General features: G+C 35.2%; 1 protein-coding gene across 2 annotated transcripts; it reads right to left on the bottom strand.

The window, feature by feature from the left end:
- Nucleotides 1-794: 794 nt before the first annotated feature.
- sxc (O-linked N-acetylglucosamine (GlcNAc) transferase sxc) lies at nt 795-19,301 on the bottom strand. Of its 2 annotated transcripts, none has more exons than XM_018450587.1 (12): nt 18,954-19,301; nt 15,029-15,179; nt 14,655-14,853; nt 14,267-14,335; nt 9,493-9,689; nt 4,809-4,898; nt 4,503-4,683; nt 3,827-4,429; nt 2,490-3,004; nt 1,885-2,335; nt 1,427-1,803; nt 795-1,319 (listed from the first exon to the last, which is right to left on the bottom strand). In XM_018450587.1, exons 1-12 carry the CDS (start codon nt 19,054-19,056, stop codon nt 1,124-1,126), a joined length of 3,132 nt encoding a protein of 1,043 aa, XP_018306089.1. In that variant the 5' UTR covers nt 19,057-19,301; the 3' UTR covers nt 795-1,123. The 2 variants fall into 2 exon arrangements, with proteins under 2 accessions (XP_018306089.1, XP_018306088.1); XM_018450586.1 differs by lacking the exon at nt 18,954-19,301 and adding an exon at nt 15,714-16,214.
- Between the last annotated feature and the right edge of the window lie 3,707 nt (nt 19,302-23,008).

Raw genomic sequence — 23,008 nt, 5'->3', positions numbered from 1 at the left:
TTTTTATCTCTACGATCTTCATCAATTTATAACTTGTATATCTTTGAAATCTCGATTGAAAAGACATTTGAATTTGGAGATTTCTTGTTTAAATTACATATATTGGATCCTTGAATCTTCAATTTTTGGTTTATTGAAATTTGATAAGATTTTGTAAATCTTTGGCATTTTTCGATCTTTTCTTTTAGCTTTTTATCTTTCAGGATTTCAAAGAATAAACCCTGCAGCCTTTATGCCTTTATATCTTTTGCGATAGTGGAATGACATGGTGAAGTTTAGGAAACTCTATTAAGTCTAATCTTTGTTAAGTATTCTTGTGTTTTTCAACAAATCACATCTCTGCGTTAAAGGGTCACCTACAGAAAGCGAGGATAGATATCTCGATAGCACGTTCATATTTATGTGAACTGCAATAACATAAGCAAAATGTACAACAGTGGATTTCGATTGTAGTTTATAATAATATTAATAATACAACTTGTGTGGTAAATTTGTAAATTAAAAAGAAAATTTTGCATATTAACTTATTTAAAGTTCTTGATGTCTAATTTTCGAAATTGCCAATTTTTGCAATTCTCTAAAATTTTTGAAGCCATCAAAATTTCAATTTTAAATTTTTTGATAATTTAATAAATCCACTGTTAATATTTTATTCAGATATTGTTTTGCAGAAGAGTATAGATAAAAAAATAAGATATTGGAAATATTGTTTTTCTACAGATAAAAATATTCATTAATACTTTCTATTGTTACTGTTTTTAACAGTTTTTTTAAATTTCGTACATGTATGAATTCAAATTGCTTTTCCATAATTTTGTCAATTCTTTACAAAATGATTCAACTGATTTTTATCGAACGCGCAAATGTTATTAAGAAAATCATTTTTTAAAAAGTACAGAGCGCGAGAATCGCAAGAAATCTTGTGTAAATGTATACATTAATATCTATTTTCTAGTTTAAGCTCCGTGAATTTATCGTACAAAACAGTCTCAGCAGAGATACGAAATTTATATACGATCGCAATAGGAATATAGATATATTGACCATAATTGCAAATGCTAAAATTTCCGGAGAAGAGAAATCGTTAACTGCAAAATTGAAGCTCAAGTAATCGTCAAATATCTTAAGAAGAGATGCTTGATGAGTTTTGATGGCTGTCGTTTTTATCAACAGCTGAAACATGATCAGGATTTTCTCCATGCGCGTAACGCTCCCACATCTTTGTGTACAACATCTCCATGCCCATGGCGTACAGCTTGCAGTTGAACAGTGGACTTTCTGATCGAGCCTTCCAAACTTTAGCCCTTGTTGCTTTCAAGCTGACACAAAGAAATAAGTTTATTAGATCAATTTTATGTATGTTAAATTCTATAAAAAAAAAACTACAATTTTTAAAGAGGAATGTCACAAATGTCAAAATACTTACTATTCTCTATCGGTACCCAGTCTAATAGCGATATCTTGATATTCCTGCCGTGTTCGCGCTACCAGTTCGGGACAGCCAAGAGTGTTTAATTGACTAGCTGCGACACGAGAGGCTAAAGTTTCCCCTGGAAGCGTAACTACCGGCGTTCCAGTCCACAAAACATCCATACTAGTTGTGTGTCCATTGCAAAGTGGTGTGTCTAAACATACGTCGGCCAACTGGCCTCGTCTCACATGTTCTTCTTTAGCAGCAACATTGCTGAACAGAATTCTGCCGGGCGCCAGACCCAATTGTTGCGCCGTTGATTGAAGATTAGGTTCGCCGACTGCCGGAAAACGTAGCAACCACAGCACGGAATTTGGCACATGTTTCAATATCTAAAATCAAGCAGTTACAGACAACTTGATGTGAAATTTATGTCTCATTGCATTATGTCAAATTGCTTTGTTGTTACTTACATGTGCCCACATGTGAAGAGTAAGTGGATCGATCTTATACAACTGATTAAAGTTGCAATAAACTACGGCATCCTCCGGCAAGCCGTACTGTTGCCTGGTTGTAATCACAATATTCTGAGGCACCTCTTCGCCCGTAGCAGTTTTGTTATTCACCTGTGTGGTGGCCATACCGTTTTGCACAACGACGCCATTCACAGACATTTGACACTGACCAGAAGCAATCATCGTTTCAATCGGAGTAGTAGTTGGTAATTCGGCAACTTTGAGTGAAATCTCAACGGGTTGCTTCTTGTCTGGCACAACTACTTCGCGAATCTCTTTTATCAGAGTATTCTCAATCATCGGAGAAAGATCCGTGGCATTGATTACCGCAACATTGTCAGCTACTTTTCCCTTGTGATTCAACTTGTCCGTTAAGATTAAACGTTCCTTCAGATGAGGAAACATTTGCCTAAGAGTAAATAAGTGTGGTTTCATTAAATGGCCAAACTATACAATTTTTTGTAAAATGGGATTTTACAAGAATGCAGCTATTTGATCTTTATATTTCCTCTTCATCATCTATTTAAAAAATTCGCAAATAAACGAAAAATAAATTTACATACTTATGATCGCCGATGAAGTAAGTGTGTGGCATATAGGCGAGTTTCTCGCTGTATTGACTGGCGAGCTCCAACGGCGAAGTGACCTCGTCCGTAATGAGATAGTCCATAAAACTTGCGCCGGAGGTACCAGGATAACCCAGCCACATGACCTGGATCGGTGCTGGACGCAAAGCGAAGATCTCGTTTCTGGCGCCTTTCGTATAGCCGTTCATGTTAACTAGAATATGGATGCCATCGGCATTGATGCGGTCGGCAGCTTTACCGTTGCACGGAATTTGAGAAAGATCGACAAAATGCTCGGCCTCTCGTGCTATCTTTGCACGAAAAGTTGTGCCATCATCTGAGCTAAGCGCATAGCAGAAAATCTCGACTGTCTCACGCTCGTGTAAGCCAGGTATTGATTGCATCAAGTGACTGGTCGGATGATTACCAAAGTCCGACGAAACATATCCAATCTTCAATCGTGTGACAATTGCACGCGGGTATTTATATGGTTGTTTGTGAAGAACATGGATCTGCAATGTACAAATTTAATCATACATAATAATTACCGATAGTGAAAATATTTATACAGGATGTCCCAATAACTATTACCACCTGAAACATCTTCTAATCTATAAGGTGTAGAAAAAATTTGTATAACCAAAATTGCATGGTATGAAAGGGGCTATTATATGGCGATAATAATTTTTTCTCAAGTGGAAGCACTTAGGAGATTTGAAGGTAAACTTCATTTTTTTAAATAAAATGAGATAAATCAATTGGTGTATAGAAAATACATAGTTGCTTATTTAAAAAATTATTCATTTTGCAGCCATATCTTTTTAAAGCAACTATGTGTTTTCTTTACACCAATTGATTCATCTCATTATTCTGTTCATAAAAGTATTAAGGTAAGTAAAATTATAAAAAAATTATTAGTTTACGAGTTATTTAATATTTCATGTCAATATGTGTCAGAATAAGATATAAAATATCTCGTAAAATATTGATTTTTCGGTACTATTATCTTAATACTTTTTTATGCAGAATAATTAGAGGAATCATACTGTGTAAAAAAATTCATATAATTCCATTTAAAAAAACGAAGTTGATCTTGAAATCTCCGAAGCGCCTCCACCTGGACAAAAATTATTATCACCATATGATAGCCCCCTTTACATTGTGTAATTTTGGTTATATAAAGTTTTCTCTACACCTTATGGATTAGAAGATATTTCAGATGGTAATGGTTATTGGGACTCTCTGTATAGTAAACGGAATAGAATAATAATCATTTTCAATAAAGTATATTAATTGTTATAAAAAAGATTTACCGAATAAATAAGTGAACTTACTTTCTCTATGCAAAGGTTAGCATGTCGAGCAGCAATAGCTTTCCGAAACTCGTGAGATAAAGGATAAAGCATGGAATGATGCGGATGCACGCTAGGCAGTCTATTTTTATCTAGTTGTTCAGCAACAATAGACACCAACTTCTTCATCCTGGCTTCGTAATCAGTCCAATCGCACACTATTTGCAAACAGTGCGCCAAGTTGCAATAGGCATCTGGAAAGTCTGGCTTCAACTTCAACGCTGTTCTGTATGATTGAATCGCTTCGGGAATGTTGCCGGAATCTTTGTGGATCGATGCCAAATTGGAATGAGCGTCAGCAAAAGCTGGATTGATTTGGATAGCCCGAGTGTAGCATTGTAGAGCGCCTTGTATATCTTGCATCTCTTTCAGAGTGTTTCCCATATTTGAATAAGCATCGGCAAAAGTCGGCTGTATGCGAATTGCTTCCTTATAATGCATCAATGCCTCATTCAGTTTGCCTTGCTGCTGTAAGACAGAGGCGAGATTGCTATGGGCGGCCGCAAACTCGGGAAATACTTCCAGGGCTTTAAGATATAAGCGAGTTGCCTCCTCAATATAGCCTTGCTCGCGTTTTATGTTGGCCTAAAGAAATCATTTCATTATAAACTTATTTTTCTAGCATTTATATTATATTTAAAATGGCATAATTTCGTACCAAGTTATTAAGAGAATCCGCGTGTGTGGGACAAAGTCGGAGGGCGGTATTGTAACATTCTTCCGCTTCGACCACTTGTCCCTTTTCTTTGAGAGCGTTCGCCAGATTGCAATACGCATCAGGGAAATTAGGCTGTAGTTCAATAGCACGACGATATGTATCGATGGCCAGGTCGATGAGCCTATAATATTACACAATTTTTTATTATTTTTTTTCTCAGAATACGTCGACATTTTGTTTTATCAAGATTATGTTAAATCTATCGTAAATTTCCCTTGCAAGTATAAATGTAAAATATTAACTCACCCTTGTTCGTAATAAACGCACGCCAAATTTCCATGTACGACTGCATTGTTAGGACTAAGGTTTAACGCGCGGAGATACGCGGCTACAGCTCTGTAACAATTGGTAATTTAAAAACAATTGTTGATTTTAGATCATCTTAATAAAGGTGATAAAGGCTTAGCTTATAAAAGGTCTTAATAATATTAAGTAAACATCACTTCTCTGTATAATTAAAAAGAAAAATTATTTATCATATCTATCGATTCGATCGTAATTATAGAAAGTAGTTTCGTAGCGCCTGATCCAGGAGACGCATCCAGACGTAGAGGGTCGCGCGAGAGTATCTTCTATTTGAACGCGAAGCGCGGGAGCGATAGTAGTCGAAGGCGAGATCACCGTATAGACGACCACGCACTGGCAGTCCATTCCTTCCCCATCCCGGCTGTCTTGGATCCGTGGATCCCAGAGACCACGGATCCGAAGGAAGGATCTTTGACGACGCGGCACGTTAAATGATTAAATCCTTAGAGACAGGGATGCAAAAGAATCCTGAATCTAAGGACTTTCGGGAAAAGGAATTTTTGGAAGCATGACTTCATGCAAGGTGCGCGGAGGTAAGGATTCTTTCAAAGCGCCGAGTTCGCTTGCATATTCTCATAAAGCACAAAATGTTGTGGATCCACAGAAACAGATAATCCTTCCGATTATAACCATTAGATTCACTTGGACCTAATTTTTTTGAATATTTCCTACAACTCTTTTAAATTGCAGAAATTGTATAAAACACGGCTCTCCCGATATACGAATTTAAACGGAAAACACAGACTTTTGCATACACAGATTTTGGATATCTCTGACGCGCGCGCGGGCGGCGTAATTTTCATGGGTCCACCAATATTCTCGATGTACACGTTAAAACATAAAGGATATAAGTTATAGATCCTTGGATATATAGATTTTGAATTCACTAATATTCAAGCGTAGAAGTCCAAATAAAAATCACTTAAGCACGAACTGCGCAGATCCTTAAATCCACGTGGATCTAGGATTCACTTATCCTAGGATCTATATAGATGTCTAGGCGGCAGGAATTAAAGCAGGAATTACACAAGCACGGATCCTTCGGTGTGCGGATCCTGGGAGGTGGATCAACGCCGGGAGATGCTAGCAGCCAGAGGAAAGCCGTTTAACTCGCGAGCGAACGAAAGCTGAACGGGCACGCGTATCCTCCCACAACGGGAGGAGGCAAAGGGCTCCAATGGGGGCGGAGCGACTTTTGGAATCGATAGTTGTCTTCGAATTTCTCCCACTTTATGCGTGAGGAAAACCTCGGAGCCAGATAACCGCGTTCAATGAATCCATTATTATTCATCAATTACATTTTATAGACGCTTTTATTTCAATTCGCTTTTATATGTATTATTATAGACCAATCTGGAGACATGGCAGTGGTCTCGGTAAGCAGTGGTCTCATGGCGCGAGACACTGCCATGCCTCCTTTACGCGAACCAGCGAGTTAAGAAAAAACGTTAAAAAAATATTTAAAAACGCAAAAATTGATTTTACTATTACAATTGCTTTAATCTCAGTCGTGTGTACAGGTATATGTATAACAAAAATATACTAACAACTGAGAATTAAAATATTTGAAGGTGTATATATATAACGTCAGCTGCGTAGACGAAAAAATAGAAGTATTACAAAAGATGTTAAAATTTCTTTGATTACGTATCTTGATGAAAATCAATAGGCCAAGGGACACTAGATATAATTAAAAAAGTGAATGTATTGCAAAGAAATGGTTTTATCATTATTTACATGTAAAAATGTAGAAATTAAGAATAGAAACGTGATAATATGCAGACATATGGATCTTCAGTAAAGTTTTTATAAAACTAAGAGTATTTTACTAAACTAAAAATCTCGATAAAATAGCTAAACTCCTCTCTAAATTAATGCAAACACGATTAATGTTAATCACGCGAAATATTCTGATTTAAAAATTGCGTTTGAAAAAAAATGGTGCATTGTTCGAATTTCTCGTTCAAATGCAGCACACAGAGGACGATGAACTTGAAAAGGATGTTACATAAATATCGATCCTCAGTACTGACTCGACAGCTCATGCGCCATATCCGCCTATGTCCTCTTTCCAAGTGCATCATACGCAAATGTTAATCCGTAATGCTTACTTAATTGTGCACATAATTTAATATTTTTTCTTTTTTAATTGAGAAACTTTAAAAATAAATGAAATATTTTATTATATATACATAGCAAATTAATGCGTGTGCGTGCGTGCGTGCGTGCGTATGTGTGTGTATGTGTGTGTGTGTGTGCGCGAGCGCGCGCACACAGAAAATATAGAATATACATCTTCATGTTTTAAACTTGCGTCAAAAAAGAGAACAGTACAGCAGATAGTAACATTGCTCAAAATAAATTGTGTGACTTTTGACTAGCCATTAATGATTTTATGCGATACATCAATGGAATAACTAAAGCCATTTTTAATCTCGCACAGACTTTAAAACCGACGACGACGAGAATTTCAAGACGTTGGTTGATCAACACTGTGCGTATAATATTTCTTCGTCATTTTTTTCACAAATCTGAGTCATTTAAATTATCGTGACAAGTGAATTGAGATAAGAAAACTGTTTTGTACTGTAAGTTTGATTTGGTAAACTTATGCCAAATCGTCGTACTTAATTTTCAAATGTTTTCATATATATGTACATTAAAAGTACAGTAAACGTAAAAGCATAGAAAAAAAATTATCACTTTGCCAACGAATAAAATCGAAGTTTCATTATTGATATATATTTCTTATATTATTTGAAAATGATATTTAAAAAAATTCTTGTTTAACATAAGTAAAATATGATTCTAGCAAAATATTGAAGTAGAGTAATATCAACTATATCTTCGACATGATCTATTTCGTGATATTAAATGATAAATTCAATTTTTACAGACAATCTGTTATCATATTAGTAGATTCTGCTGTACTTTTGGCATTTATCGAGAAAATTTGTAGCAAATACTTTGCAAAACATGTTTTTAACAGATTTGACTATCTAGAATCATTATCACACGATTTACATTATTTAAGGAGGTTCTCTAGTCATTTGACGTAATATAGGAACTTGATCAAATTTTGAGAATAAATTTGTTATAAAAATAGAGGAATTCCTGAATTTTTTCAAATTTTTTGATCGTCTGGATCAGAAGTTATTTCAATGAAAAGTAATAATTTTTAAATTTGTACTCTTATATTTATTTGTACTCTTATTTTATAATTTGTATTTGTACTCTCTATAATAGAAATATATAAAAATGTATTACAAAATAATGATAAAAATCTCAATTTTTTACATAAGTACTATATAAATTCAAAATTATTTATGTAAAATTACATTGAGATGCAGACATTAATTGTTTAATAAATAAACAAAATATTTATTTGTTATAAACTAATTGGTGAATCTCAATAAAATTTTTTTCATAAGTCATGTTTAGTACTTAATATATTTATGTAAAAAAAATTTCATTTTTGTTATTATTTTAAAATTTTTGTTTATTAACAATAAAACTAATAATAAATAAAATAAATAATCTATAAAAATGTGTTGCTCAATGAAAACAGAATAAATACGACTTTCACAAGGAGTCGGTCCACTTGTAGAGATCAACGAGTGTATGAACGCTGCTTTTATAAACTAATTGGTGAATCTCAATAAAATTTTTTTCATAAGTCATGTTTAGTACTTAATATATTTATGTAAAAAAAATTTCATTTTTGTTATTATTTTAAAATTTTTGTTTATTAACAATAAAACTAATAATAAATAAAATAAATAATCTATAAAAATGTGTTGCTCAATGAAAACAGAATAAATACGACTTTCACAAGGAGTCGGTCCACTTGTAGAGATCAACGAGTGTATGAACGCTGCTATTTACAAGGACATTTTAGAACAACATTTGTTAACATATGCTAGAAAAACAATGCCACAGAATTGGATATTTCAGCAGGTTAACGACCCAAAACACACATCTAAATTGTTAAAGAAGTGGTTTTCAGATGCAAATGTGAAAGTTTTAAGCTGGCCATCTCAATCAGCGGACTTGAACTCGATAGAACATTTATGGGAACAGCTAGATCGTCAAGTTCGGAAGCATACACATTCAAATAAGGCCGCTTTATTGAAATCGTTGAAAGAAGAACGGAATAAAATTTCGCCTGATTGCATTAATCGACTAATCGAGTCGATGCCACATCGTTGTGCCGCTGTTATCGGTACAAAGGGTATGGCCACAAAATATTGATATTGAAATATAATTTAAACTAACTGAAGTGCATTATAAATTGTTTGAACTAATAATGTTTCTCGTAGTACATAGTGGCCGGAAACTTTTGCACATGTAAATATGACAATTATAATAATAAAAATGTTCATAAACATAAACAATATTCTTTCTTTACATTATTTCGTTACCAACATCTTGTACCAACACCTAATAATGATTAAAATTTTATCAGGCTTTTTTCCTATAAATTAAGAGTACAAAATGTCACTGGCCGGAAACTTTTGCACGCCACTGTATGTAGTTTGTTTAAAGCGTAAATATTAATATATGTGTGACTGGAGAACCTCCTTAAGAAATAAAAAAAGAACGATTAATTTGCACAAAAACAAACCTGTCAAAAATTCTAGCTTCCTTTAATACATTCCCAAGGTTGATGTAAGCATCTAGAAAGTTAGGATCCAAGGCAACTGCTTTTTCGAAATGATGTATCGCCAACCATATTTCTCCTTGCGCATTGAACACACAACCAAGATTGCTCCAGGCAACCGCAAAATCCGGCCGTGTCTCAATCGCCTTCAAATAGCAGGCCTAGAGAAACAGAATGCAGTTTACAGCGATTTTATTCGCGAACTCAAAGAGACGCGCGCCGCGCGGTATGCCCGACCTCCCATCGCCGCGCCGCAGCTTCTCTCTCTCTCTCTTTCACACATTCTTCCTTTTCATCTTTCTTTTTCTCTCCCTTCATCCTCTCGTCGTTAATCTCGAACGAAAAAGAATATTTTTTTGCCACTCTATATCACTTCTGTTTCCTTTCCTCACCATGTCTCTGCGTCCCATCTTCAAACGTTGAACAGTTTCGATGTCTTTTTAGAGCTGCCCGAATCTCTTCATGATTTTTTGTGATCGAATAATTGTATTTGTGAGATAGATAATTACTTTTTCAGATTTCAGGATCATACTGACTTTAAGAAATGGAAGATATGGAAAATTGTTAGAGGTTTATTAAAAATTTTTAAAATATTTAACGAAAATTGTTTTTAATCCTGTACGAATCTTTCGTTAATGTAGATTAAACAATTTGTACTGTCACTAGTTTAGCGAGTACGTCTTGAATTCTGAACCATTTTCCAACATCCTGTATAATGTGAATGCAATAATTTAAAGATAATAAAAGTCACAAAAAAATATATATACCATAGGACATTTAAACTAAATTTAATATATCATGAAATCAAAGATCAGCGGAAGCAAAAATCCAGGCAGATATCTGTGAAAATAATAATCCATGGAAATAAAAATATGTCAAACCAAATGTCTGTAGAAGTATAAAACCTGCACGAAACCATACATTAAAATTACGCATTAACATACCAATAAGTTTTCTACTACGATCATTTAATAAATTTCCTGAAAACAAAAGTATACCATATCGAAATTGCCATGTATGTAAAAACAGTGTATGTGAATTCATAATGTTAAACGCGAACATTTCTTTGCTATATCATATCATGTTTTTTTAATAATTGACAACCTTGGTAATTCACCCCATTTTTTTATTCTTCTTTGGATCCAATGCTGTCAATCTTGAAGTTTGCCCTCCTTGTATTGATAAGAGCAAGAAAAAGGCAAGGAATGGAAACAGAATGAACGAGGGTTGCCTCGCGAATAGTCAACAATTCATTCTCGGATGGGGATCAGATAGGTCCAGGACCAAAGGTATTAAGGTGCGCGCTAGAGTCGTCATCTTGGAACGCGCGACTTTCGGTGCACATAGAGTCCCCGAAATGCGTCCGGTGGACTCGACCGCACGCTGAAAGTCGTACGCTAAAATCAAGTCGGCTTAGTCTCTGAACTCACGATTAACGAAAGTCTTTTTTTGCGACAAGAAACAATTTATATTTTTAAGTAGGAATAATTGTAAAGACTTCCGACGACAGGATGAAGACTCTAAGGATTCAGCGTGGATAATCATCGCGCGTGCCGAGAGGTGGGCTGCATTGATATTGAACAGAGTAATCCGTACCTAAACAATAAGAGGGCATTTACAGTTGACCGATCTCTGCAAGGTGCGGAACCTGGAATTAAAGGGGAAAAAAAAGAGCAGGAAAGGAGTTGGACAATACACGACTTTGTTATACTCGATATGCAATATAATACAATGTGCGATGTAATACAAATGAGCAAGAACCATCGCAATTGCAGCAATCTAGGTTTTCTAATAAATAAATAAATTTCATATTAAATTAAATGAAGAAAGCTTACCGAGAGAAGAAATATAACGAAAATCAATTATTTAGCAACAACGTACTTGCTATTAATAAAACATTTAAGAAATTAGTATTGATAAATATATCGGTGCAGAAGGAAGTACATCAGTGAGTTTTAAAATCTGTAAAGTGAGGTTTAAAATCTCACTTTGACAACAATAATAATAATAGAGTAATTTTATTGAATGTATTGAATGTAACATTGTTGTAAGACAAACGATGAATTTGGGGTATGATAGTATCATACAGAACAATATTAAATCTTGTATGAAAATATTTTAAAAATTAAAAAATTTTGCTTGTATAAAATCTTAAAATTTATTTAAGCGAAATAAAAAAGTACACTTGCATAATACTAATGAATGTTATGTGCAAACCTAAAAAATAATTAAAATGTATCGATTATCTCTTTCTTTGTAAAATTATTTTGCGATACCCAACAGGATGGGATGAGGAACCTTTTTTTTTGTTGAGAGGGATAAGACGAGTTGAGAGAGACTGGAAGGTTTTTAGAGACCGGCCTTGGGAATTACTTTACCTGCAGTGTACCCTTCGGTAGGTTGATTCAGTAGGTACGGCTTGCAAGCTCTCATAATAAACTTAGACCGAGAGACAGTGTGTTACTGAATAACCAGATTCAGATTCACCCTTTGATGAAGGAACCGGCACGGTAACCGACCAACCTCACATTGCTCCTGCACATCCCCTCCTAGAGTTGATCATCCCATCCACAACAATAAGACAGCTGCGTTAATGTCTCTTCACTGATTACTCTTCGCCTCAATCTTTGTCTTTTATGTTTTATCATCTCTTTTTTCTCTACTTTCTGTTTATTGCGTACACAAACGAGTTAATAATTCACGTGCCTGCGAAAGACACGCTTCGCCAAACTCATCAGTCAGCTGCTGCTACTTTCTGTCTTTCACGATCGCGAAATACGGATTGTATTACTTTCTTTTTTATGAACATTCTATTATATTGATTCTATCAATCATCAGACTCTACGTGGAAAACAAACAATGCGAAAGAGTTGCGTTATGTTATTTTATCGTTATCGATGCAGGTAGATGGCTGAAGAGTTCGACAAAAAACGAACGAGTGTACTAGCTAGTTCTCAGGAATAGCGGGAAGCGTAACGGGAAGCTTTCCTCATTGCTGTCATTTTCAGGATCGAATAAGGGCACATCTATAAATCATATTTGTTAATCATACATCGAAAACACTATTTGCTAGAAGCAATCAAGAAATAAAAAAAATTTATATATGTATACACACACATAACATATACAAGTGCATTTATAGGTACACCCTCATTGATCGTTGCTGCGCCGCGCTGCAAAATAGATCACTTGACCGATTAACGATGGATTAACGATTGCATATCTCTTTTACTATTCAATCGTATTAATATTACTCGGAAGTAGTAGCTTTATAATAGTACTGTTTTTATTACAATCTGTTCTTGAATTAAAGACAAAAGTCGCTGTGACGAAATATTAACGCGTTGCAGATTTAACGCGGTATAATTTCTCATTTAATTTAAATAACTGGTCAAGTGATCTCGCGCCAATATTAGCATACACACTATAGATTCTCTCGCTCTCTCTTTCTGTCATCACATGAAAATGTTGAATAAGCACGCACGTGATAACGCGTGTGCGCTGTAATAACAATCAGTCGCACATTCAAAACATACATATTCAAAACAAGAGATAAAATCAGCTCATTATATTCGCGCGCTGCTAGAACCATCAATTGATTTAGTGGAATTAAAATCCACTTAGATGGAACTGGCAAATAATTTATAATTTGCGGCAACATTACAAATCCTCAAAATAGTCAAAACGCACTTGGTGTTGCTGCAAAACGCGCAACGCTAGAAAGAATATTCTCTTCAGTTACTTTGATAATAATCCCCTAAACACTATAAGATATTTCTTTTTTTTTTCTTGATTCTAAGAAATCTTTTAAAATGTTACATTATAAGTGTTAAAAAAAAAGAAAATAGAATTATTTAAAAAACTTAAAATTCGTATTTTCCTTTCTTAGAATATCCGATCAAGTTTCCAATCGCTTTGATATAACGTATTAAATATTTTCAACAAAGAAAAATTCGTTAGTTTCTACAAAGCATTCAGATTGGAATACGTCTAGAAGTTATTATACTGTTTAGGGTTTTATACATTAAAACCATCGTTTAATGTTGCTCAGAAAAATCAAATTCTGCTCACAACATAAAACGTAGTTCTTTCGATGTTACAGAAAGAATGTACACGATCTTCAATCTGCTATAGGGCTCGCAATCACGCACTCAACATTTCTCACATGCTTATTCTATAGAAGATAGCTATCAAAGATTCGAATCTTGCGGCCTAATCTATAAATTTCAAGAAGATCGTGCACCGCGCTTACAAATTGCCTAGCAAGGACTGAAAGCTTCTCGTGGTAACGAATCCTGTTCAGTCCGCTCATTTCACGGAGAACTAAGCGTTGCAGCTCGTGCACATACGCGCGATGCATTTGTACCCCGTCAAGAAATGTCAATAAAGACTCAAGGATGGCGGAACATTGCCTGCTAATTAGAACAAAAGGTATTATACGTATTATCAAATTTTCTGCTCTCCTTGATCCAGAGATGCCCACGGAATTGATCACTATTAATTTCCGTTCTCTCTAAGATTTAAGGAAGGTAATATAATTTTCAGGATAAAGTAAACCAAGTATTCTTTCAAAGTTAAAAGACTTGTGCGGCAATCTGTTAATTCAAGGAACCAAGTGTGCTATTCCTTACTCGATGGTTCCGCCGTCTATAGCTTGATCGAAGTAAAGACGCTCGCAAATATGTGCGTAACACGTTGGATTAATTTATTAGCTAGTGGAAATGATTCCAAAACATACCTTGGCTTCATCAAGTCTTGCTAATGCTTTCAAAAGATTACCAAGATCACTCCGCACGCAATAAAGATCCTGAAACAGGTAAAATATGTAAATTATTTTCCCATAGCTTATATCTCACATTCAAAATAAAAAAAATATTATGAAATGGAGAACATTGGTTGGCTAAATGAATAAGTTTCGCATTTCTGAATTTATAAAGTATATAATAAATAAATCGTATTAATGCTTCACCATACAAAGAACAAAGCTTGATTTTATCTTATAAGCAAAAACTTTAGTCTTCTGAAGCAGCTCAAAGAGTTGTAGATAGAAAAAAATCATTCAGATTTATGTTTCGTATTTAAATAATAGCTAAACTGCAATATATTTGTAATATCAATTTTCTCACGGGATTGTATTCTGCCACAAGTGCCGCAGCCAGGTTGATGTAACCATCGATGAAGTCGGGTTTTAGCCTCACAGCATGACGATAATTTTCCAGCGCCTCCGGTAGCTGTCCGCGCTCTTTATATACATTTCCCAAATTGCTATATGCCTCCGCCAATAATGGATTTTGTTTTATCGCTAAGCTGCTGTAATGTGCTGATCTGAAATGTGCAAAATTATGATTTTATATATGTATGTATGATTGTATATGTGTGTTTTTGTGTTAAGATATGTACACATTAGAAAAGTATAACAATTAAAAAAATATATGTTGATCTCTCTGTATGATAATATATCTACAATTAAAAACTGAATATGATAAGAGATTATTCTTACTTTTCTAATCTCCTACATTGGAAATGTATGGAGGAAAGTAAAAGAAGAACACCAGTGTTGTTTGACTCTTGTCGCCATAACTGCATGCAATGTCTTTCAGCGTTCTCATAATCTCCCGCCTGGTATTCCCTATGAGCAAGTTCTAACAACCCTGAAAGAAAAAGCAAGATGATACTTAAGATATTTGAATCAATATTTGACTTCAGAAAAAAAGACATTTCCCTAATTCCATAGTTGTCCTTTGTATATTTTATTCACTTTATTTAATATCAAAGAATCCAACAGCAAATATAGAAAATGTTTTCCGTTGGCTCTCAATAAGCATTTCGCTATAAATATCCTATAGCATTGAAAGGTGTATCCAGTTTTTATGTAAGAATATTTCAAGAACGTTCCATGAATACTCAAACGTAAGACTAAAGTAAAGATAAAGTCAAAAATGTAAGACTAAAGAGAGTAAAGATAAAGGGTTAAACTTATATAAAAAGAACGGTGATCTCTCACTCCATTTTTCAAAATATCATAAAAATGACAGAGAATAAACGTCTAATCAAATTAACGTTGAGCGGATTTATATTATATCTGCAAATTTAAACCGATTTGCATTCATCGACTACAAAACCCAAATTAACCAATAACCCCCACGGTTTTTGAGGACAAAGCAATATCCAGGAAGTGTACGAACAATAAGTATCTATAGTCACACTGATAGTTTGATTATCAGTTAGGGTGATGAGCTCCTTGCCCTGGGAATCCTGCGCGAATACCATAATGTTTTGTCCATTCTGCCGGTCACCGTTCTCATTGTCCATAGTCGCGATCAAGCCATTGGAGCCTTTGAGCGCGCTGCCCTTTTTCTCCGCAACGTGCATGCTCATCTTCGACAACAGAGATGTAAATACAGAAAGTCGACTAATTTTCTTCTTTGCTCACGCACTTTAGCCCGAAAAATTACGACAAACGTTTCAAGACTCCGGTAATGAACGTAATTTGTACTCCACTTTACGCTTGGTTTTACCTCGAGCTTCGCTATACGTACGCTCCGTCTAATTCACCCTCTACCCTCCCTGACTACCCTTCTTGTCCACGGGAGTGCAGGCTGGCAGGCAGCGCAACGGACGAGCGGATTGGTCGATGTTATAGCGGACTGACGCGTCAGATTGGAACGAAAAGAACGGAGAAGCGGCGCGGCGAGAGGAAACTTCAGGAACGTATGTATGTATTCGCATATTGTGAATATCTCGAATATGTCGTTTCACAAAATTCATTTTTCTATACAGCTACGCTATTTTCTCATTTCACGCTTAAAAAAAAAGTAATAGGAAATAAATAATTGGACTTCTTATAATTGTATATAAAATTAATGAATTGAAAAGGGGCTAATATGGAGTCAGCGCTGTAAGTAATACGCAAAAGTTCTATAAATATTATTTAAAAAAAAATTGTTGATAATTTCAAATTTAATTCACTGACTTTTATAACTAAATTAAAGCTATAAAATTAGTTACGTAACTTAATTTAATTTATAAAAACTAAAATTCGTTAAATGTGACATCAATCTTACCAATCTCCCTGCTCTATGATATTTTTATGAGAAGAGAGAAAAATTGATTTCTATAAAAAAAAGAATTATTCTCTAAAATAAAAATAATTCTTAAAATCTTCCCCGTAAGAGAGTAAGAATTCTGAAAATGATTTTATCTGAAACAAAGTCGCGCTCATCATAAAAAGTTTCCTTCAAAACGGAGCAAGTATAATTTCGTATACTCTTTGACTTTCCGAGATATGACCACACCTATAGATGTAACACATATCATCTTGGAAGTATCATCGTACGCAACAACATTATTCTCTTCTAGATAAAAATATAACATTGAAATTACCACGATAAGTAATGATTTCTCTTCCTTGAAACTTGAATTGAAACTACAAGATACAAATTTTAACTTGGATTATTTGGAAATGAGTTAATATCGTCATTACTACCAATCGATATACACGTTCCTGTTCTGGGAGACCAAGGCAGCAGAAGCTACCGCAACGAAAAAGGAAGGAGAGAGAGAAGGGAGATCTCCCCTCTCAGTGCAGAAGGCAGATGGAATAGGTACCCAGTGGAATATTCCATTGTCGGGTTTAACAAAAGGGGAAGAAGCGAGGAGGGGTATCCGCTACAGAAGGAGGGATAGCAAAGCTTACCGACGCGATGCCAGTGAATTTATGAAAAAATCAAGAAGAAAATACTTTGGTCCCACATTGCTGATGTCCGGTCAAAATAAAAATACATTTACTAGAACTAAAAAAAAAATAAATTTTTCTTCTGCTTTTTCTGTCCCATAAAAAAGTAAAATATATATAAGTAAGGTAAATTTGAATCGCTATTAGGATAAGAAATTTTATAGAGACATTGTTATTTTTGTGCCTGAATATCATTATGCTAAAATACGATAGATGAACGTAAATCTTATCTCAAAATGCTATTTCATATTTCAAAAAAACTTTGGAATGTACTTGTCTTAGATTCGAATGCATTAAATATTATTTAAACTGAAAAATGTAGGGCATCCACCACAAAACGCACGTTCTTTTGTTGCGGAAACTTGTCTTTATATAACAGTAATCAGATTTACATATATAAGTATAGCTAAATATAAATATTATTTAACTCGTGAGATTTTCAATTTTTTTTTATCCTTTAATGTATTTAATTTTTTTTGCTCACTCATAGTCGCTAGCTATAATACTTATGTAAAATTGGAAAATAAATTACAATCTATAACATGACTATGCTATTGCATTTAACAAGTGCAAAATATCAATCAGAATGATATAATATGATATACACTTGTGAGTTACATTTAGTTTAACAGAGATATTCAGATTAAGACATAGAGTTTAAAAGCACAGATGTTTCTGTCCATTATGATATTCACATGTACTTTTTTACAGTACTTGCACAAAATACCAATACTAATTTTGTTCAAATCTCATCAAATTCTCTTCAACCAAATAATAAACCTTAAACGCTTATCCTATAAATATTAATAATAGCCATACAGTTATATATATATATATAGTATTTAAAATGATTAAAAAAATTTTTTTTCAACTGTTCCTAATATCTAATAACTCATTTTATTTGCATTTTCTCTTATATTTTTTCGGCATGCAATGTAGGCATATGTATGTTATACAATTAAAGTTAGGAATATATATATCTTGATTTTAATTCTAATGATAGATTCAATGATTTACTTGAAATCTACATTTCTTTTAAAGATATCAAGATTTCAACAGTCTCAATTTCTGAATTATAAGCAACTAAAACGATTTTTTGCAAAAATAAGTTTTGGAGGTAAAAATAGAATCCTCCATATTCTTTCTTTAGTTAATGTAAGAAATGGTTTTGGTAAAATATATTAATTTAAAATTTAGTTGCGCTGATAATAATGTATAAGTTTATACAAGTGATAATCTCAGCAATTAAGAAAATCAATTTCTAATTGGTTTCTCCAAACGGAGGATTTATCGCTGAATTAAGATCGTAAGTGAGATGCCTTATAGACAAGTGTACACACATACATGCTTGCTTGCTCGCTTGACGAACACGCTTATGTGTTGTGCGCATATACATATACATTTATCTCCTTTAACTGCACTTGTTAGACAAGTTATACTACGCGAATCGTTGTACTGAAAATGATGCAAACATACGTCGGACTCCAGAAGGGGGAAGAACACAAAAATTACCATGAGTCATACAAAGTGCTGGGGCAGATGCTTTCATATTCTCCGCAGCCATAGAAAAGAATAAAGGGCAAACGAGTGTAAAGAACAAGTCGGGACGAGTACAGGTTAAAAGGTTCTTTTAGGCAAGGGCAGAAATGCGACGCTCCGAAAAGTCGAAAAATCTAAGATGTCAACGTACCGACAGTCGACAGTTGCTGAATCTCGTTCATCTTCAGTATCACACTCGTGCCCGCTATCTGCTGGTGACCCTGCTGCTGCTGCGGTTGCTGCTGAGCCTGCATGGCTGCGGCGAGCTACTCGATGAGAGACGGGGACGGAGACACAGGAGACGGAGAGACGAATCACAGAGCGCGATCCGCGGAATTGACGAGTCGTCGACGTCGCTGGCCGCCGTTATAACGAACTCGAAGAATTGCGTCTGAGACTGACAAATGCACTTATGTCAAACGACTGATATGCTCGATTCGATACGCATGTTACTTGTTAGCGCAAATTTTACACGCGCGCCATTATGAATCCAATCTTCCTTGAGCGACACTGACAGTCGCGACAGTTGCAGTGTTGCCAACTCGCTGATAGAAGAAATTTCAAAATTAGCTTTCAAAAATCTCTAGAAATTTCTAGTTTTTCACCAAAAAGCTTAAAAATCTCCCGTTTCTCAATTTCAATTGTCTATAAATAATAATGAAATTGTGATGAAAACTTTAGGCTGCTTTCCGTTATTCACTACGAGCATTGAAAATTTGAGATTCATGTTACGTGTACTATAAATCTTCAATACTGGTGTGAATAAGGGCTACTGTCACCAACATAGATATTTATATGTAACACTAGATCGCTGAATTGGCTCTAATACATGATTCTAAAAAGTATGTACTAAACTCAAGAAGACTAGAACCAGGAGAGTCAACTCGGCGTAAAAGCGGTAGTGGGGGTGAGGCAAGAAGTGGAAACGAACGACACCCCCCACTCTTGCGCTTCATCCTCTCTGTTGCTCTACATAGTCGGTTTCAATTCGTGACTGCGCATGTCAACGTACCTTGTTTCTGTTTGATTGAATTTTGAACTAAACATAAACCGTAAAAATTTAATCCGATGTGATTTACGATGCCCAAGCGAGTGTGCTGTGTTCGAAATTGTGACTTCAATCCTGGAGATAAAGAAAATCGAAAAACAATATTCCAATTTTGTGAGGTATGTATTGATGAAATATAATCTAGAGAAATATAATAAAATAGAAATAATATAATAAAATAGAAATAGGATTTGCCTATAAACAAGTTATAGCGTTCATTTAATGACCATCATGTGCAGTATAATTTCTTTTTATAACTTACATTCTGTTTTTTCTTCTTCTGCTGTTTTCTCCTTGATTGGATTTCCGAATTCTGTTTTATTTGCAAGTGACAATGGCTGCGTTCAGCAGACTCAACAGTTTTGCAACCGTTTTATGATTGTCTGCTGAGATAGGACCATTCTTCTAGATCTAAAAGTATGATCCAATCAGCGCGAAGGAAACTTCCAACAGTTGCAAAACAACTGTTCTGCTGAACGCAGCCATTGTTACGTTAAGATTATAGCCACCAAGAAGACTAGAACTTCTTGGTTATAGCTCACAACCGATGCGCGCATGCGCAAACTTTGGGACGATGCTCAGTGAACTACTGAGCATCGTCCCCAAAAGGGTGGGGACGATGCGCAGTGAGCTACTGAGCATCGTCCTCAACAGGGGTTGGGGGTAAGCAGCGGGTGACGCTTTTTGACTCACCCCCACCACGCGAGTTGACTCTCCTGGTTCTAGTCTTCTTGACTAAACTCATGGCGCATACCCGTGACGTAGGAACATTACTAGTCAACGCATGTGCATGTAAGTCCATACACCGACACTGTATTGATGACCGCAACTTACCCACGAAATATTATCTTCGAATTTTTTTCATTTAAATCATGACAACTTTTCACGTGGCAAGACATCAGCAATGTGATTTTTAACGTAAAAAGCACGAATATCATACAAACATGTGGCTGATGTGGGCCTATCGCGGCCATTATACATTATGTGACCACGTGACCGTTTTATTCCTACGTCACGCTATGTAATACATAGGTTTTGGAATCAATTTTTATGCACAATATATAGGGGAGTCAGCGATCTAGTGTTAGATATAAATATCTATGGTCACCAAGCTCAGTTAACTTAACTGGGCCAATTAATCCATTGGAATTGACCAATCTGTCAATTCTTCAAACAAAATGACAAATGCGATTGGTCAACTCCGATGACTAACTGGCCTAGTTAGATCCATGATGTAATAAGACAGGTGAACCAAGTAGAAGAATGCGCAGTAACCAATTTTGTCAGCCAATCAGAAATCTGTCCAAAGTGCAAAAAGCAATATGGCTGCCTCTATGATACGGGACGTGGGCCTGATTAGGTTAGCTCTTACGCCGTAGTCGACGTCGTGAATTAGTAAGTGGCTAAGAAATCGGCCAGCCAGAATTATACTCATTCACAGTGACATTAAAAAGAGTAGGTCAGATGAATATCTGTAAACTGTAAAATATTATATAACAATTCAAATCATGCCAAATATATCAATTTTATATATTAGTGAGATAATGTAAGATAATGTTAGAAAGTTAGCATGTTAGCATGTTAGTAATGTTGCATTAGTAAGATAATGTTTAATAATTTCTTATGAATAATGTTTTTCTATTTCTTATTCGTAATCATTTAATCTTTCAGTTCGGATGGTCGCTACGATCTCTATGGTAACGACGGGCACGACGGCTGGACGGCCAGCGAAATCGAGCATCTCTGAACAGTGTTGCCAATTCACTGATAGAAGAAATCTCAAAATTAGCCTTCAAAAATCTCTAGTTTTTCACCAAAAGCTTAAAAATCTCCCATTTTTCAATTTTAATTGTCTATAAATAATAATGAAATTGTGATGAAAACTTTAGACTGCTTTCCGTTATTCACTACGAGCATTGAAAATTTGAGGTTTACGTTACGTGTACTATAAATCTTCAATACTGGTAGTGAATAATACAATATAATGGAACGCAGCTCTAATAGCATTTGCATTAAAGGTTGTGTCCCGATATTCATTGTCAATGACCCTTTTTACACCGTTAAATCGGTTAGTACGCGTATCAAATTGATGCGGATTAAATATTTGATACGTCCTTATATACACCGATCTGCCTCAGAACAGGTCAGGTTAGGTGACATGCCTTGCTTTCCAGCAAGGACACAGTCAGACACTGTGTAACACAGTGAGTCGTTTCATCCTTGTTTAACGTTGGCAAACAACAAGGATAAAATGTCCTTGCTGGAAAGCAAGCATGATGTCTTCCCTGCTTTTCAAGATGTAAAACCTCTAATTCTAACTTTAACCTGAATTTAAAAGCAGTGGCGAATTTTAATATACGATCCAAAACCAAGTTTACAGCACCAAGCGTTTACAGCACCAAGCGTTTACGCTGAGATTCTTTGATACCATTTGATACGCGTAACAGCTTGGTCTGATACTCATGATTCAGAAGTATCAGATCAAAATAATTCGCCAGCGTTTATATCAAGCGTATTAAATGATTTGGTGCGAATATGGTACTATTGGGCTGCGGTCCACTTGGCGCTACAAATGCTTCGAAGCAATCTTTGATTAGTCAATTCGTAAAATTCTTTGTTCTGATTGATCGCTCAAACGCTTCGAAGCGTTTGTAGCGTCAAGTGGACCGCAGCCTAATACGCATATCAAGTGCTCGGTGTAACCTAGGCCAATAGTCGTCAATAGATACCAATAACTATATATGCAATACTCCTATATTGTTAACGCCAATTAAAAGCTGGCGAAAACACCACGTGCAGACGAATATCTTCCTCTCACTTAGATAGTATACTGCGCATGCGCATCACACTCGAGTACGCTGTGGAAATAAGAGATCCGATATTCTCTATCTAGCTGTCTTCGCATACTTCCCTCCCCCACTCCCAAAAAGAGGCTGCGTTAGCAATATAGCTGTGTTCCAAAATTCAATGATAAATGCTCACTTTTGTCATTTTCACCTTGTTTGAAGATACAGAATCGACCCTTTGAAATCGTATGGAAATCATTATACTTCGATGGTCCACGAACACTCATGAGTGCTTTCCAATTACAATATCCCTAGACACTTTCGTGCACACATTGGCTGCGTTCAGCAGAGAAAGCAGCTTTGCAACTGTTG

Source organism: Mycetomoellerius zeteki, unplaced genomic scaffold, assembly GCF_001594055.1.
Source record: "Mycetomoellerius zeteki isolate Tzet28-1 unplaced genomic scaffold, Tzet1.0 scaffold287, whole genome shotgun sequence".
Taxonomy (NCBI): Eukaryota; Metazoa; Arthropoda; class Insecta; order Hymenoptera; family Formicidae; genus Mycetomoellerius; species Mycetomoellerius zeteki.
Note: the sequence above shows the minus strand (reverse complement) of the source record. Positions and strands in the feature narration are given on the sequence as shown.